At 47.1% G+C, this 19,221-nt stretch overlaps 2 protein-coding genes across 2 annotated transcripts; both read left to right on the top strand.

The window, feature by feature from the left end:
• Positions 1–1,014: 1,014 nt before the first annotated feature.
• LOC125116662 (disintegrin and metalloproteinase domain-containing protein 1a-like) lies at positions 1,015–4,574 on the top strand. The gene has a single exon (XM_047762105.1). The coding sequence runs from the start codon at positions 1,688–1,690 to the stop codon at positions 4,304–4,306; it is 2,619 nt and encodes an 872-aa protein (XP_047618061.1). The 5' UTR covers positions 1,015–1,687; the 3' UTR covers positions 4,307–4,574.
• Positions 4,575–13,449: 8,875 nt separating this feature from the next.
• Positions 13,450–16,375, top strand: LOC125116803 (disintegrin and metalloproteinase domain-containing protein 1a-like). The gene has a single exon (XM_047762360.1). The coding sequence runs from the start codon at positions 13,818–13,820 to the stop codon at positions 16,269–16,271; it is 2,454 nt and encodes an 817-aa protein (XP_047618316.1). The 5' UTR covers positions 13,450–13,817; the 3' UTR covers positions 16,272–16,375.
• Positions 16,376–19,221: the final 2,846 nt, after the last annotated feature.

Below are 19,221 nucleotides of genomic sequence, written 5' to 3'. Positions count from 1 at the left end.
GACCCCTGGCCTTGCTCAGTGGGTTAAGGATCTGGCATTGCCATGAGCTGTGGTGTGGGTCACAGACACGGCTCGGATCTCCCATTGCCATGAGCTGTGGTGTAGGCTAGTGGCTACAGCTCTGATTAGACCCCTAGCCTGGGAACCTCCATATGCCGTGGGAGCAGCCCTAGAAAAGGCAAAAAAAAAAAAAAAATTCAGACTGCAGTAGCTCTGTTCACTGCAGAGGCACAGGTTTGAGCCCGGACCAATACAGTGGGTTAAAGGATCCGGCGTTGCTACAGCTGCACCGTAATTCACAGCTGTGGCTCGGATCCAGTCCCTGGCCCAGGAACTTCCATATGCCACAGGTGCAGCCTTTTAAAAAAAAAAAAGGTTCAGTCTTGTTTTAGTTCATTGTAGAATGCAAAGGAGAATAATTGACTAGTCAAGGAATGTGGGTAGATAGGGCTTTTTTTTCTACTTTGTTCCTTTTAATGTGTATTGCTGGGAGTTCCCACTGTGGCTCAGCAGGTTACAAACCTGACTAGTATCCATGAGGATTCGGGTTCAATCCCTGGCCTTGCTCAGTGGGTTAAGGATTGGCATTGCCGTGAGCTGTGGTATAGGTGGCAGACATGGCTAGGATCCCACTGTGCTGTGGCTGTGGCGTAGCCCAGCAGCTGCAGCTCCAATTAGCCCCTAGCCTGGAAACTTCCATATGCTGTAGGTATGGCCCTTAAGAAAAAAAAAGTGAATGTGTACTTCTAAATACATCAGGAAATCGACACCAAATCCAAGGACTCCCACAGACACTACAATTCAATTTTAGTTACAAAAGCAAAGACGTCCTTAAAAAAAATTCCTTATATAGAGTCTATTTTTATTTTCTTAACGAAATGATAACTAGATACCTGAGTTTGTTTTTATGTTGAGAGGAATTGGACTTTCATCTTAGTCACTTTTAAGCCTCCATAGTGAACCTGAGCTCTTTTCATGCAATACTTACTATGTCTGTACATTAGGAAAACTTATTAAATGAAAATTATGTTTATATGCCAATACAAAATGTCTAAACTCATCTGTTATGAACAAAATTTAATGAAGGAGAATTTGTTCATCCACATAGAAGTTTTCTTGAATTAAAGGGGAAAAAAACACCCTGACAAAAGAAGGGTTGGACTGAGAAACTATACTCTCAATACTAGAGAAATGAGGAAAAGAGGCAATAGGCAACAGAGAACTTTGTCCTACTCCAAGATCCCGAAAGAATCCCTGTCCCCTCCCCCCAGCCACCTGTCAGAATGTTGGGTTTCAAAGAATGAGCAGATTAACTGATATTAGGAGTAGTGTGGCCTGAGCTGAGGATAAGGATAATTTGCCTGAGTAACAGTACGTACTTACTCATTACAGGCCTTCTACCCAGTATAATCTCTTTGCGAGGGTAGAGAACTTAGCCAAGGAGAATTAAAACTGTTCCTATTGGAAGGAAGTCATATACTAAGGAAACTACCAAAGGCCAAGAGAGAAAACCAGGAACAGAAACACACCTCCAGAGTCTGTAAGACTCAGTTGAGCAGCATCCACCCATAAGGAAGCCAGCAGAGAACTGTGCTAATACCTGACTCTCAGGCTCAGCATGTCAGGGAGAGCTGCTGTGGATGGACACAGGCCCTGCGTCATCGACTGATTCACAAGGGCCACATCAATGGCAGACTCTGTGAGAGACACTGCCTCTATACTCCATTCTCCACGGAAAAATCAAGTGGCCTTGAAAAAGGGTAAGATAAAGTTTCAGACTTGGGCTCAGCAGAAGAAGGACTTGAGGTTGAGGCCAGTGCCAGGATCTTCATGTATCAGTTTGAGGACTGTCTTTCTGTTGGTGATTTTCCTGCCAAGCATGTACTGTGACCTGGGATCAGTATACCACTCTTCCTATGAAATAGTCATCCCCCAGAGTCTGGCGGTGGAGGGAAGGGAAGACCCAGAGGAAGAGGTGTCCTATATGCTACCTATGCAGGGCCAGAAGCAGCTGCTTCACCTGAAGGTGAAGAGAGACTATTTTGTGCATAACTTTCCAGTCTTCAGCTACCACAATGGCATCCTGGGGCAAGCGGTGCCTTTCATCTCCCGGGACTGTCACTATGAGGGCTACGTAGAAGGAGTGCCAGGCTCCTTTGTCTCTGTCAACATCTGTTCAGGCCTCAGGGGCTTCCTGGTTAAGGAAGAACAATCCTATGGCATTGAGCCCATGCACTCTTCAAAACGGTTTGAACATGTGCTGTACACCATGGCACATGAAGCTCGAGTCTCCTGTAGCGTCACTTCCAACGACAGCCAAGTGGCACCCACCAGCCAGCAACCAGACAGCAGCAAGCCTCGCAGTCTGCAGGCGCCATCCTACTTGTGGTCACACACCAAGTACGTGGAGATGTTTGTGGTGGTCAACAACCAGCGGTTCCAAATGTGGGGCAGTGACGCCAACGAGACCGTCCAGAGAGTGATGGACATCATTGCTCTGGCCAACAGCTTCACCAGGGGAATAAACACAGAGGTGGTGCTGGCTGGAATGGAGATCTGGACTGAGGGGGACCTCGCAGAGGTCCCAGTGGACCTGCGAGTTGCACTCAGGAATTTCAACAGCTGGAGACAAGAGAAGCTCGTCCATCGTGTGAAGCACGATGTCGCCCACATGATCGTTGGACACCATCCTAAAGAGGATATGGGACAGGCATTTCTCAACGGTGCCTGCTCGAGCGATTTTGCAGCAGCTGTTGAATCCTTCCACCATGAAGATGTCCTCCTGTTTGCAGCACTCATGGTCCATCAGCTTGGGCACAACTTGGGTATGCGGCACGACCACTCGGCCTGCGTTTGTAAAGACGCACACTTTTGCCTCATGCTTGAAAATATCACCAAAGAAAGTGGCTTCAGCAACTGCAGCTCCGACTTCTTCCACCAGTTCCTCTGGGAACACAAAGGAGCCTGCCTATTTAACAAGCCTGGGCACAAACGCCGCTTACGCAGGAATGGCCGGTGTGGCAATGGTGTTGTGGAAGACGATGAGCAGTGCGACTGTGGTTCTGACTGTGACATTCACCCGTGTTGCGACCAAACGTGTAGGCTGAAGCAGAATGCAGAGTGTAGTGATGGACTCTGCTGTGATAAATGCCGACTGAAATATAAGGGATTCCCGTGCCGTCCTGCTTTGGGAGAGTGTGACCTCCCAGAGTATTGTGATGGTTCTTCTAGAGAATGCCCCCCCGACAGCTATAAGCAAGATGGTACAATGTGTGAGAGAATTCACTACTGCGCTCGAGGTCGGTGTAAGAACCCTGATAACCAATGCATGGATATATTTGGGTTCCCTGCGAGGTCTGCCCCAGAAAACTGTTACATTTCAATGAACAGAAGAGGGGACCGGTTTGGGAACTGTGGTATTACCACCTTACCTAGGTCAAGTTATGTGAAGTGTGTAGATGATCATATATTTTGTGGGAAACTTGTTTGTACAAATGTTAAACAGTTACCACAAATCAAACCAAATCAAACACTGATCCAGGTTCCTCACGATGATGACATCTGCTGGAGCGTGGACATCTATAACATCACCGATGTCCCTGATGATGGAGCTGTGCAAGCTGGCACCCTTTGTGCTCCACAGAAAGTCTGCATTAATCACTTATGCACTGATTACACCGTGCTTGAGTACAACTGTGAGCCAGCAGAAATGTGTAATGGGAAAGGAGTTTGCAACAATTTTAGGCACTGTCATTGTGAAGCTGGCTATGCACCCCCTGACTGCAGATATCCAGGAAATGGTGGTAGTGTAGACAGTGGTCCACCTGGCAAATCAACTGAAATTCAAAGTGAAGATGTAGGTGGTGGCGGTGTTATTCAACACAGGAGTGACTTTACAAGTATTAACAAGATTGTATTCATACTCCCTGTTTTTCTTTTGTTACTTTTGTTAGTTTTAATAATTTTTATTACCATTAGAACTGGACTTGAGTCAGTAGAGACCCCAGGGCGTACCTCAGAGCAGAGTTCAGAGGAGACCACGAGTGAGGCATTCTTCACGGAGTTCCTACCAGTGGGGCCAGTGGAGGACTGGATAGAGGGGGAACAACCAGAAGAGAAGGCGCCCCCACCAGAGGAGGCCCCCCCACCCCCGGAAGCTCCACCACCAGAAGCCCCACCACCGGAGGCCCCACCACCAGAGGCCCCACCGCCAGAGGCCCCACCGCCAGAAGCCCCGCCACCAGAGGCCCCACCGCCAGAAGCCCCACCACCAGAGGCCCCACCACCAGAAGCCCCACCACCATAAGAGACAGAAGGTGAAAGACAAGATAACCAAAAGCAGAAGTGAATTGGAGGAAGACTACAAAAATATCAAATACCTCAAGCACTAAGTGGAAATGAAAGGCTCAGCAAAGCAAAAATGACATGAGAAGTGATGGCTCCTGTGGCTCTAAAATATACAGACTACAGAAAAATACTAACATGGAAACAGAGCCCCTCCCCAACCCTGATTTCAGTATTCATTTTATTAATTTGGTTATACATTCATATATGAAATCATATGAGATATTCTATATTTTTGCTTTTTGCTATTTGATGAAACAAATTTACTTAAGCTGTTCTCATGGATCATAACTATCAATGTATTCATTCATGTGAGCCAATTTCTGATCTGAAATTACTTTCCAGGGCATATGATCATCCACCTAAATTGTCTAATATAGGTACAGTTTATCTGTACCTGTAACTAATACTGCATCATTCACCTGCTCACAGCACATTATTTTAAGAATGATATCTATTGAGTAATCTAATTTGTCCCAACAGCTACTATTCATAAAAAAATTACTTTAAAATACATAAAGGCTATTTTAAGAAGAAACATCAGTTCACATTCCAGACTACTTGGGGATTCTTTACATTGGGGCTATGCTGGAAGGAGCTATATCTGATACAAAGTGAGCTGATTACACTGGGTCTGGGTGCATGAGGGAAGGGGAACAACCTAGGCAAGAGGCCACTTTATCCAGTGAAGAGTTCAGTGGCAAGTATTACTTCTGTTTGTCTACTCCATCTATGATATCTGTTTCTCATTTCCTCCTTAAGTTAACATATTGTTGACTGATCATCCAAAAGAACAGAGCATGGAGGGTAGTTAACTCAGCAAAGACAGCACAAAGCACATAAAATAGGATATTACCCATTCTGTGCAAGATTCCGTACTAAATGCTTTATATTCATTGTCTTAATTTAATCCTCCCACCTGCTCTATGAGACTTCCATCCTGTACATGAGGAAACAGAGACCTAGGAGTTTTGCTCTAGAGCTAGTAAGGGGTGAAACCTGCATCCCGCCCCAGGTATGAGTGAATCTATATTCTCCACTGCGTCATGAGCCATTTCCTTTAGTTAAAAAAAAAAAAAGGGGGGGGGGTGAGCAGGAAGACAAGACAACTAACATGTCTTTAATTGCCCAGAATGTGGTTTCCTTCTCTGTGACTCTGAGGAAACAAAAGCCTAACAAATAGATGTCGACCCCGGCATGAACGTACCACAGTGTATGGTCACCTATGGATGAAAGTGTCTTTTCCCCTATTACATCCTGACAGGTTTGCATCCTATTCAGCTTTGAGGGCCCAGACCTCTGTAGGTGCTCAGTAAATGCTGACCAAGTGAATGACTTATTTAACCAAGGCCAACCTTAAAACAGGAGGGTAACTTCTGCAGATGCCCTCGCTGGGATAGGCCTGGCACAACCGAAATCTTGCTCGGGGGCAGTGTTCCTACAGGCTGGGTGTCCTGAGTCTTGGGGAAGTTCCCGAGCATCAGTCCCTGACAGTACATTTGCTGAGTTCTTCCAACTTGTTTGTTTTTTAATATTCGAAAAGAAAACATCAGAGGTGGAATCATGACGGACCAAGTGTTTGCCGCCTCATGCCTGTTTCATGGTTGTAATCTATCTCCCTGGCCAATCTAATGTCCTTCCTAGGATTCCTGACTTTATCAGCAGTCTGGAGGCCAGGAACTTCGACTGCCCCCATCCCTCAGACCCCACCCCCAATATCTAGAGTAGAAAATGTAAAACTTGGTGTGGCACTGAAGGACTTTGATGGTTGGAGCCTCCCGTCCGCTTCTAACCGTTGTCTCTTAGGACTTTAGAAAACAAGCATTTCCTCATATCGGTCGGTATGTCTAACGGGAAGAACCTCTGTCCTCACTACCTACCACGGCCACTTCCCAGGCTGGGCTTTGGCTTGAGTCTTGTTTCCAATGAATGAATGACTTTACTCTTCCCTTCCCCTACTTAGTTCAACTCTCACAGCTCCAGTGAGCTTCTTGAAGTGCTCCAGCATACCTTCCCCTACTTTTTCTGAATCAAAACATGGGTTCTCTCTCACGGAAAGAACCTACAGGGGAGTCAGCCTGAAACAGACCATCGGGGGGTTGTTTTCTGTAGGACAAAGAGGATATGTGCACCCTTACCGTGTGGTGAAGTCTCCAAGGTACTTGGACAGTGGGAAACGGGTTCACTCATAGAGCATGTTCTCCGAATCTCAAATTCTGGAGGTACTCATGCGTTAGCAGAGAGATGGAAAGAGAACCGCTTAAGAGACCAAAGGAATACAACTCTGAAACCACAACACTTCTTCCAGTAATGCATTTCTGGTCACCCAGTAATCACGAGTTGGGTGTTAGTGCAGACAACTGCACGTGAAAAGTAGAAACAAAGACGGCACAGCGTCAGTGCCAGGGAACAGGAGAAAGGGCCCCCTCTCGTGCCTTCCACCGACCCCTTACCCACCCAAAGCCAGCCTTTATAGTTCCACAGATAAGTGAGGTCACTATAAAAATGCAGACATGCAAATAAATGCACCAAATAAAGCCGGTGCCACCAATCAACTCCCTGCTTATTAAAAATGAGAATGGACTCTGACTCGGAGGTAACTGACGTGTCATGCTCTAAGGAACTGCTCACAGGTAGGAATCTCTTTATAGGAAAACTAAAACTCTTGCAACAAAGCGACATCTGTATGTTAAACTTCCCAACCACTGAGAGGCTATGTGAAAGAAATCCTGTTCTATACAATGGACTACACAGTATTATTTATACAATAAAGTACCCGAAGAAGAACCTGTTAGTCTTATTCCCAAGGTTTTCCTGAACAGATACCATTTGAAATCATCTTTATTGCTCCCTTAGCTGTTTTTATAACCAATGTAAATATCTAAAAATGTTTTCCAAAATGACGCAAGCATAAGAGAGAAGAGGAGATTATCTTTCCTAAGCACTGCAAGAGCTCTTTTCTTCTCTGTAGAGTTTAGGCCATGAGTGCTGTGTCAGCTTTGAGTCCTGTGTTTTTCTAGCCTAACAAATTCAACCAGGAAAAAACTTTTATGAGAGAAAAAAACAAAACAAAACAAAAATCAAGGCGCCTTTCTTCTGACTGGGGAGGCAGGGGTCGGGGCGGGGGGGGGGGGGGGTAGGGCGCCTTTCACATTCCATGTCCCCAAGTCCCAGGTGTTACTTCCTGGCTGACCGGTCTGAGACAGGGACCTGCACTACCTCAGGGCCCGGGTTTCCTCCTCAGCCAGATGGCCACACAAAGGTTCTCAACCACCCAGAGTGGTTGAGAGATTCGGGCAGATAACGTGTGTGCAGTGCCTGGCATACAGCAGGTGCTCAAACAAACGCTGAGAAGATCTAAAATCAAACTCGATGACGGATGAAAGATAGTATTGTTAACCGTAAGCTGTTCGGTGGATACGATTTGTCCACTGTCAAGTCATAATACTCAATTTCCCTTACACCGATGGCATTCTGACCCACCACGTGGCCATTTGCAAACATATCCTATTTCCCCAACTCCACTGTAAATCTCTGGAGCTGAGTCACAAGATCTGGTTAACGTGGCCATCACTGCCTTGGGCCCAGTTATGGCCAAGATGGTAGGGACTTTATTCTTGTCCTCAGAGCCCCACCCAAGGCCATGGTGGCATTCAAAGCAACCCTGTTTCTCGGATCCTAAGTCAAGGATTCTAGTTTTCTACCTAGAATGATTATCCTCAATCCTTAATGTGCAAATGGCTCAGGACAGCCTTGTTGTCCAAGCTTGATGTTTTCTACACAAGTCTAATTTTAACAAGAGACTGAGACACGTTGCCTCTCCCTCTATTCATGGACGCATGCATGCATCCAATCATTCATTCCCCTACCACTGGGTCTTTACCTACAGACTGTTCTAGTACCACAGAAACTAAAAGGAAAGAAGACGGAGTCTCTGGTCCCATGAACATTTTAAAAATTACAAACCCGAGGAGTTCCTGTGGTGGCGCAGTGGTTAACGAATCCGACTAGGAACCATAAGGTTGAGGTTTGGGTCCCTGCCCTTGCTCAGTGGGTTAACGATCCGGCGTTGCCGTGAGCTGTGGTGTAGGTTGCAGATGCGGCTTGGATCCCGTGTTGCTGTGGCTCTGGCGTAGGCCGGTGGCTACAGCTCCGATTGGACCCCTAGCCTGGGAACCTCCATATGCCTCGGGAGCAGCCCAAGAAATAGCAAAAAGACAAAAAGTAAATAAATAAATAAATAAATAAATAAAAATAAAAATTACAAACCCGACACAAATAAACAGATAACTATCTAATGGGCCAGGCTGTCATGTGTGTGTGACAGAACGACACGAAGCAGTACATGGGGAAGGATAGTGACGCCATCAGGGCAGAGGGCTATTTTAGGCCAGTGGTCAGAGCAGTCTTATCTGACCAGGTGACATTTGAGGAGAGACATGCAGAAAGTGAGGGAAGAAGCTCTGCAGCTATGGGGGGGGGGGGGAGGGGCAAGTCAGGGAGGGGGAACTCTAAGTGAAAAGGTGCTGACATGGGAGCATGCCTCTGGCATGTCTGAAGAAGAGCAAGGTCAGCATAGCTGGACAGCGTGAGCATCATGGAGAGTAGTGTGAGGGCTGCGGAAGGAGACAGGTCATGTGAAGCCCTGGAAAGGACTTTTGGTTTTATTTTGGTGGCAATGGGAAGCACTGGAAGGGTTTTGGCAAAGGAGTGACCAGAGCTGGAAGCATGAGAGATCACTCCATCTGCTCTGGCAGTAAGGGACAGGGAAGTGGGCAACTGCAGAAGCAGAGGGCCCTTGGGGACTCCTGTGATTTGCCAGGTGGCCAATGGTGGAAGGTTTTAGGAGGGTGGCACAAGCGACTGATGGCTGTGAGGAGAGACTGGAATCTGGGTATACTGTAAGGCAGAGCCAAAAGGATTTGCTGAGGGAGCAGATGCAGAGTGTGAGAGAAAGGCAGCAAAGGAAGGATGACTCCAGTGGCTCTCCCTGAGCAACTGCAAGAACAGAGCTGCCATTTACTGAGATGAGGATGAGTGTGGACATGTTGAGTTTGAGATGCCCACTAAACACCCACGAGGGCATGTCGGCTAGGCAGCAAGATGACCGAGTCGTCTCCTGATTCAGGAGATAAGGCAGCCGGAAGTGTCTATTTGAGGATTGTCAGTGTTCAGATGATAGTCCAAGCCATGGGACCGGCTGACACTGCCTAAGGAGCGAGTACAGATGGAGAAGGGAAGAGAGCTGAGGACCTGGTGAGGACTGAGCTCCAGGGCATCCCTTGTGTAGATGCTGCTGACATGAGGAGAATTTAGGAAAGAAGAAGGAGAAAGAGTGGCCAGTGTGGTAGGGGTACCACCAGGAGAGAGGGTTGTCCTGGAAACCAAGAGAAGAACGAGGTTCTGGAAGACTTTTCCTCGGCAAACCCAGTCCATCCACACATTCTCTTGGCTCTACCCTCAACACATACCCAGAACGTGACCTGATGTGACTACCCTCAACTCTCCAGAGCACTGGAAGTCACCATCAACTCCCTCCTAGACAACGGCAGAAGGTTTTAACTGGTCTCTCTTTTCCCACCCTGGCTCCCACAAGAGCCTATTTTCCACCCAGCGGGCACAGTGATTTTTTTCAAAGGCCAGTCAGACATACCCATCATCTTTTAAACGTTGCTGGTAGGTCCACAGGGTGAAGGCCTGGTGCTGATCACTTGATTTGACGATGGGAGAGTTTATTTAGCTACTGACATCTGGAGTAGAGCAGTCTGGTTGGGTGGCTGGGGGTGAAAGCATACGCTAATGGAGTCAAAATACAAAGGGTGGGGGAGTTCCCGTCGAGGCTCAGTGGTTAACGAATCCGACTAGGTACTGTGCGGTTGCGGGTTCGATCCCTGGCCTTGCTCGGTGGGTTAAGGATCCGGCATTGCCATGAGCTGTGGTGTGGGTCGCAGACGCGGCTCGGGTCCCGAGTTGCTGGGGCTCTGGCGTAGGCTGGCGGGCGGCTACAGCTCCAATTAGACCCCTAGCCGGGGAACCTCCCTGTGTCGTGCGTGCAGCTCTAGAAAAAGACAAAACAAAACACAAAGGGTGGGTCCAAAGGCCTTTGTAAAGGTGTCCAACCTCTTTAGTATTCAGAGAAACGCAGATTACCTAGCCACAAAGAGCTATCGCTACACACCCACAAGACTGCCTACACAAGACAGAACATTCCAAGTATTAATGTGGAACAGTGGAAACTCTCAGAAACTGCTTTAGAAATGTAAACTGGCAGGCCACTCCGAAACAGCACATTTTAATTTTCTAGTTAAACTGCCATCTTGGGTGCCCCGTACCTTAGCCATCTCACCTGAGGGCACATACCCTAGACATTTCTGCTCATTTGCATCCCCTTACTAGCTAATAATGGTCACAGAAGCACTCGTCATAGTACTCCAAAAGAAAAGAACCCCACGTTCACAGATAACATGACGGGTGTTAAGCTGCGACAGACCCACACAGAGGAATCCAAGAGTAGAGCAATGGAAGGGAAGGAACTACAGCGGCCCACAATAACAGTTAGGTAAAACTGAAATACCATGTGGAACAAAAGAGGCTTTACACAAACATTGCACTCGTATGGCTTCATGTGAAGTTAAGAGGGAAAATGGGAAGCACTTCCAAAATGTCAAAACAAGGTCCTGCAGAAGACCCCTCCTCCATAAAAGCAGCTGTAACAGTGGCAAAAATAGTCAAAATCAACCTTTTCTGGAAGTGCATATCAGGTAAAGTCAAAGAACCACCTGAGGTCTGTTTATTCAAAACCAAAAGCCAAGACACAGCTGAATCTTGGCATGAGTGGCGAGTTTCGTGAACCCCCGCCCCCCTTTTTTTTTTTTTGGTCTTTTTTGCCTTTTCTAGGGCCATGGCCTCGGTATATGGAGGTTCCAGGCTAGGGGTCTAATTGGAGCTGTAGCCACTGGCCTACGCGTATATGGAGGTTCCAGGCTAGGGGTCTAATTGGAGCTGTAGCCACTGGCCTACGCCAGAGCCACAGCAAGACTCTGTGGATCTGAGCCGCGTCTGCAACCTACACCACGGCTCACCGTAACGCCGGATCTTTAATCCACTGAGCGAGGCCAGGGATTGAACCCGTGACCTCATGGTTCCTAGTCGGATTCGTTAACCACTGAGCTGAGTCGGAACTCTGAGTTTTGTGAACTTTTAACTGCCCTACTCTCATATCCCTCTCCTCAGGTCCCCGCCCGTCATCGCAACTACAACTCAGTTGCATCATCTCAACCACCATGGCTGTGAAAACAGGCAGCCTGGCACCCAGTGGAATATGGGAAGAACTGTTCAGAGCTGCCTCAAGAGCCCCATTCCCATAGCACTGCTACTAATTTGCATGTCTGGCAGGTCCCTGGAAAAGCCCCATTCACAGGACTTGTCTTGCTATAAAACTCTCAGAAGAAAACATAAGGCAAAAGCTTCATGGCACTGGATTTGGCAAAGGTTTCTTGGGTACAACGCCAAAGGCACAGGCAACGGAAGAACAAAGAGACAAAATGGACTTTAACAGAGTGAAAAGGCAACCACAGAATGAGAAAAATATTGCAAATCATATATCTGATAAGGGATTAATATCCAGAATATATAAAGAACTCCTAAAACTCAACAACAACAGAAAAAACAAACAGCCTGATTCAAAAAAGAAGCGGGGCGGGGCGGGGCGGGGCGGGGGGGGGCCGCAAAGATCGCAGTTCATGGTCTCAAAAAAAAAAAAAAAAAAAAGGCAAAGGACTCAAACAGACATTTCTCCAAAGAAGGTACACGAATCACCAGGAAAATGCAAATCTAAACTGCAATGAGATACCACCTCGTATCCATTAGGATGGCCACCATAAAAACAAAACAAAACACAGCAGAAAAGAACAAGTGTTGGAGAGGACGTGGAGAAAACTGCAACACTTGTGCACTACTGGTGGGAAAATGTAAAATGGTACAGCTGCAGTTCCCTAGCCTGGGAACCTCCACATGCCGTGGATGCGGCCCTAGAAAAGACAAAAAAAAAAAAGATGTAAAAGAGAGAAGGGAGAAATGAAAAAGGGAAGTTCAGGAGAAGCTGAAAGGGAAGAACACCCCACGCACATGGAAAAGGATTGGTCTAGAATGGAGCATGGAGAATTTCCCCACCACAGAGGGGGGAAACATTTAGATGCAGGCAGACTCATCCAGCATCTACGTGCGGAAGTATTCGTTCGGTTGCTTCTACTCTTCTCAGTGAGATATGAGGCAAGAAGAAATTAGGAGAGTGAACTGATCATGCCATCAGTCAGAGTGGTTTTCATGGTTTTTTCTGAAGACATTTTCAGATGTTCCGAGCAGGCATGAAGCAAGTACAAAGGCATGAGATTCAGCAGATGAGATATCACAGCACCCAAAACTGGGAGCTATTCATTCATTCAGCAAATATTTCTTGTTCATCTACTCTTGGACAAGCACTCATCCAGGCCTGGCGGGTGGCGGCATACAAGGATGAACAAACAGAAGTGGCCACTGAAAACACAGGCGCCATACACTCACACAGAGGAGATTTTTAGGACACCTAATCTTCAGCAGGCATAATCCGAAGATCCTCCTAGTCAGGACCAGCCCAAGAACGGTCATAGGCCTGGAAGGGAACAACCAGTGTGGCCATGATAACTGCACAAAGGGGAGAGTGCGCCGTTGGGATCTCCCATTCACACTTTTGGACAGTGTTGTAAACAGAACTTGAGAAACTGAATTCTGATGATGTTAAAACACAGGAGCATTGTCGCTTGTCCCGTGTGTCACCAGCACACTCGAGTTTAGCTTGAGGCACAGGGGAGCCGCCCCACTGGCCCTATCTAAAGTTATGAGCATGACTTTCCAGTCTGCGAGATGTGCACAGCACTATAATGCCTCGCTGTGGGGTAAAGAACACCCATGGGGTACAGGGCAAGAGTTTCAGAAGAGGGGAAGTGGGCAATGGAGTGTGCCCACCAAAGACCTCCAAGCCCCCTGGTCTGGAACATTTGGAGTCAGCCGAGGAACGAGCAACGGGCAACGGACGATATTGGGCGGGTGGGGGGTGGGGAGTTCCGTGTGGCACAGTTGAGGAAGGAAGGCATGGAGGTTTTGGTCCCTTGATCAAAGTACGGTCTTGCCTTTTAGAGTCTGCAGCCCCTCTTCATGATCACATCACTTCATAATTGTCTCAAGGACCTTAACCAAGGAGCGCTGAAGCTGATGCTGTGGAAGAAAGTCACAGAGAAAGGACACTATCTGAAGCGTAACAGATCGGAAAGACTAGAAGGGACACAGCCAGAGGCTGTACCTCTGAGAGGTAGGCACTAGCCACCCTTTATGCACCCAGCGCAGATCTGAAGTCAATACCTGTGTGCGTGTCAGGGAGAGCTGCTGTGGACGGACACAGGCCCTGCGTCATCAACCGATTCACTAGGGCCACATCGATGGCAGACTCTGTGAGAGACACTGCCTCTATACTCCATTCTCCACAGAAAAACCAAGAGCTTAGGAACGAGGCTAGCAGAGTGCTTCAGACTTGGGCTCCCCAGATGAAGGGCTGGCTGCCACCCTTGCCAGGACCTTCATGTGCCAGGCTGGCGATCATGTTGGTCTTGGTACTGATTTTCCTGCCAAGCATGTACTGTGACCTGGGATCAGTATACCACTCTTCCTATGAAATAGTCATCCCCCAGAGTCTGGCGGTGGAGGGAAGGGAAGACCCAGAGGAAGAGGTGTCCTATATGCTACCTATGCAGGGCCAGAAGCAGCTGCTTCACCTGAAGGTGAAGAGAGACTATTTTGTGCATAACTTTCCAGTCTTCAGCTACCACAATGGCATCCTGGGGCAAGCGGTGCCTTTCATCTCCCGGGACTGTCACTATGAGGGCTACGTAGAAGGAGTGCCAGGCTCCTTTGTCTCTGTCAACATCTGTTCAGGCCTCAGGGGCTTCCTGGTTAAGGAAGAACAATCCTATGGCATTGAGCCCATGCACTCTTCAAAACGGTTTGAACATGTGCTGTACACCATGGCACATGAAGCTCGAGTCTCCTGTAGCGTCACTTCCAACGACAGCCAAGTGGCACCCACCAGCCAGCAACCAGACAGCAGCAAGCCTCGCAGTCTGCAGGCGCCATCCTACTTGTGGTCACACACCAAGTACGTGGAGATGTTTGTGGTGGTCAACAACCAGCGGTTCCAAATGTGGGGCAGTGACGCCAACGAGACCGTCCAGAGAGTGATGGACATCATTGCTCTGGCCAACAGCTTCACCAGGGGAATAAACACAGAGGTGGTGCTGGCTGGAATGGAGATCTGGACTGAGGGGGACCTCGCAGAGGTCCCAGTGGACCTGCGAGTTGCACTCAGGAATTTCAACAGCTGGAGACAAGAGAAGCTCGTCCATCGTGTGAAGCACGATGTCGCCCACATGATCGTTGGACACCGTCCTAAAGAGGATATGGGACAGGCATTTCTCAACGGTGCCTGCTCGAGCGATTTTGCAGCAGCTGTTGAATCCTTCCACCATGAAGATGTCCTCCTGTTTGCAGCACTCATGGTCCATCAGCTTGGGCACAACTTGGGTATGCGGCACGACCACTCGGCCTGCGTTTGTAAAGACGCACACTTTTGCCTCATGCTTGAAAATATCACCAAAGAAAGTGGCTTCAGCAACTGCAGCTCCGACTTCTTCCACCAGTTCCTCTGGGAACACAAAGGAGCCTGCCTATTTAACAAGCCTGGGCACAAACGCCGCTTACGCAGGAATGGCCGGTGTGGCAATGGTGTTGTGGAAGACGATGAGCAGTGCGACTGTGGTTCTGACTGTGACATTCACCCGTGTTGCGACCAAACGTGTAGGCTGAAGCAGAATGCAGAGTGTAGTGACGGACTCTGCTGTGATAAATGCCGACTGAAATATAAGGGATTCCCGTGCCGTCCTGCTTTGGGAGAGTGTGACCTCCCAGAGTATTGTGATGGTTCTTCTAGAGAATGCCCCCCCGACAGCTATAAGCAAGATGGTACAATGTGTGAGAGAATTCACTACTGCGCTCGAGGTCGGTGTAAGAACCCTGATAACCAATGCATGGATATATTTGGGTTCCCTGCGAGGTCTGCCCCAGAAAACTGTTACATTTCAATGAACAGAAGAGGGGACCGGTTTGGGAACTGTGGTATTACCACCTTACCTAGGTCAAGTTATGTGAAGTGTGTAGATGATCATATATTTTGTGGGAAACTTGTTTGTACAAATGTTAAACAGTTACCACAAATCAAACCAAATCAAACACTGATCCAGGTTCCTCACAAAGATGACTTCTGTTGGAGCATGGATGTCTATAACATTCCTGATGTCCCTGATGATGGAGCTGTGCAAGCTGGCACCCTCTGTGTTCCACACAAAGCCTGTGTAAATTACTCTTGTACTGATTATGCTGTGTTTACCTATGACTGCAAAGAAGCAGAAATGTGTAATGGGAAAGGAGTTTGCAACAATTTTAGGCACTGTCATTGTGAAGCTGGCTATGCACCCCCTGACTGCAAGACTTCCGGAAATGGTGGTAGTGTAGACAGTGGCTCCCCGAGTAAACCAAGTAATGGTAATATTAATGATAATAATCCAAGTGAGGAGGATAGCAGAAGTCATATTGTTGCGGGTAGTAATTCTGGCAGATATAGTGAGAATAAAGTTGAAAACCAAAGCCTTGACAAGATACTGTACATATTTCCTTTGTTTCTTTTGGCAATGTTTTTAGCTCTAATTATTAGTGTCAGTGTTGGAGCTAGAAAGGAGATGTCACAGTGCTCACAAGAGGCCCTAGAAGAAACTGAAGAAGAAGCCATCCAAGGAGAGGAAGCAAGCAGAAAAGAGGAAGAAAAAGAAGCAGAAAATGAGTAGTGCTAGGAAGAAGTCTTAATATAGAAAACCCCAGATTTGATGGGTAGGAAGAAGGGTCAGTGGAGCAAAGAGAAGCAGACACTTGCTGCTGCAGTGGTTCTCACTGGGACTCTGGTCTGTGCCAATGTTCAAACATGGGAGTACAAATTTTCTTCTTTATTTTAGTCATTGATTATATATACATATGTAAAATTATTTCTGAGAGATAATATTACTGCTTTTTCTGATTTTCCCATTTCATGAAACTCATTTAAATTAAACTTTTCTCATGCATCATTCCTAACAATGTCTCTGCTTTAGTAGGGCTACTTTTTGAGTTACCTGTTTCCAAGAAATGCTATATTCCATCTACTTTGACATCCTGTCTGTCTGTCTATCTATCTACATCAATACCTGTATATATTGCTGACTCTGTTCATTTCATCCCATTCACACTAATATATATTGTAAGGAAAGCTGATTACATGATTTTGTTAGGAAAGTTGTTTATATGATTTCGTCTTTCATTCTTTTATTTTTTTCTTTTTCGTCATTTAGGGGCACACCTGCCGCATATGGAAGTTCCCAGGCTAGGGGTCAAATTGGAGCTACAGCTGGCAGCCTACACCACAGCCACGCCAATTCTGAGCCATATCTGCGACCTACCCCACAGCTCACGGCAACGCCGGATCCTTTAACACAGTGAACGAGGCCAAGGATCAAACCCAAGGCCTCATGGATACTAGTCAGGTTCATTACTGTTGAGTGACAATGGTAACTCCTGATTAGTTTTTCTAATTTGCCTTCTGAAGTGTATTTGTGAAAAGGAAAGGTTTGTATTTATGAAAAGAAAAGGTTTACACGAAAGAGTAAATATCTTTTTAAGATAAGGTGTTATATAGACTATATGTGGCTGGTTACCCGGATTTGCTTCAGTTTGGGCTCTCCTGGATGGACCTACATCAGATTCAGGGTGGGCTGATCATATTGGGTCTGGGTGCATGAGGGAAGGGGAACAACCTAGGCAAGAGGCCACTTTATCCAGTGAAGAGTTCAGTGGCAAGTATTACTTCTGTTTGTCTACTCCATCTATGATATCTGTTTCTCATTTCCTCCTTAAGTTAACATATTGTTGACTGATCATCCAAAAGAACAGAGCATGGAGGGTAGTTAACTCAGCAAAGACAGCACAAAGCACATAAAATAGGATATTACCCATTCTGTGCAAGATTCCGTACTAAATGCTTTATATTCATTGTCTTAATTTAATCCTCCCACCTGCTCTATGAGACTTCCATCCTGTACATGAGGAAACAGAGACCTAGGAGTTTTGCTCTAGAGCTAGTAAGGGGTGAAACCTGCATCCCGCCCCAGGTATGAGTGAATCTATATTCTCCACTGCGTCATGAGCCATTTCCTTTAGTTAAAAAAAAAAAAAAAGGGGGGGGGGGTGAGCAGGAAGACAAGACAACTAACATGTCTTTAATTGCCCAGAATGTGGTTTCCTTCTCTGTGACTCTGAGGAAACAAAAGCCTAACAAATAGATGTCGACCCCGGCATGAACGTACCACAGTGTATGGTCACCTATGGATGAAAGTGTCTTTTCCCCTATTACATCCTGACAGGTTTGCATCCTATTCAGCTTTGAGGGCCCAGACCTCTGTAGGTGCTCAGTAAATGCTGACCAAGTGAATGACTTATTTAACCAAGGCCAACCTTAAAACAGGAGGGTAACTTCTGCAGATGCCCTCGCTGGGATAGGCCTGGCACAACCGAAATCTTGCTCGGGGGCAGTGTTCCTACAGGCTGGGTGTCCTGAGTCTTGGGGAAGTTCCCGAGCATCAGTCCCTGACAGTACATTTGCTGAGTTCTTCCAACTTGTTTGTTTTTTAATATTCGAAAAGAAAACATCAGAGGTGGAATCATGACGGACCAAGTGTTTGCCGCCTCATGCCTGTTTCATGGTTGTAATCTATCTCCCTGGCCAATCTAATGTCCTTCCTAGGATTCCTGACTTTATCAGCAGTCTGGAGGCCAGGAACTTCGACTGCCCCCATCCCTCAGACCCCACCCCCAATATCTAGAGTAGAAAATGTAAAACTTGGTGTGGCACTGAAGGACTTTGATGGTTGGAGCCTCCCGTCCGCTTCTAACCGTTGTCTCTTAGGACTTTAGAAAACAAGCATTTCCTCATATCGGTCGGTATGTCTAACGGGAAGAACCTCTGTCCTCACTACCTACCACGGCCACTTCCCAGGCTGGGCTTTGGCTTGAGTCTTGTTTCCAATGAATGAATGACTTTACTCTTCCCTTCCCCTACTTAGTTCAACTCTCACAGCTCCAGTGAGCTTCTTGAAGTGCTCCAGCATACCTTCCCCTACTTTTTCTGAATCAAAACATGGGTTCTCTCTCACGGAAAGAACCTACAGGGGAGTCAGCCTGAAACAGACCATCGGGGGGTTGTTTTCTGTAGGACAAAGAGGATATGTGCACCCTTACCGTGTGGTGAAGTCTCCAAGGTACTTGGACAGTGGGAAACGGGTTCACTCATAGAGCATGTTCTCCGAATCTCAAATTCTGGAGGTACTCATGCGTTAGCAGAGAGATGGAAAGAGAACCGCTTAAGAGACCAAAGGAATACAACTCTGAAACCACAACACTTCTTCCAGTAATGCATTTCTGGTCACCCAGTAATCACGAGTTGGGTGTTAGTGCAGACAACTGCACGTGAAAAGTAGAAACAAAGACGGCACAGCGTCAGTGCCAGGGAACAGGAGAAAGGGCCCCCTCTCGTGCCTTCCACCGACCCCTTACCCACCCAAAGCCAGCCTTTATAGTTCCACAGATAAGTGAGGTCACTATAAAAATGCAGACATGCAAATAAATGCACCAAATAAAGCCGGTGCCACCAATCAACTCCCTGCTTATTAAAAATGAGAATGGACTCTGACTCGGAGGTAACTGACGTGT

The sequence above is a fragment of the Phacochoerus africanus genome, chromosome 15 (genome assembly GCF_016906955.1).
Source record: "Phacochoerus africanus isolate WHEZ1 chromosome 15, ROS_Pafr_v1, whole genome shotgun sequence".
NCBI lineage: Eukaryota > Metazoa > Chordata > Mammalia > Artiodactyla > Suidae > Phacochoerus > Phacochoerus africanus.
Note: the sequence above shows the minus strand (reverse complement) of the source record. Positions and strands in the feature narration are given on the sequence as shown.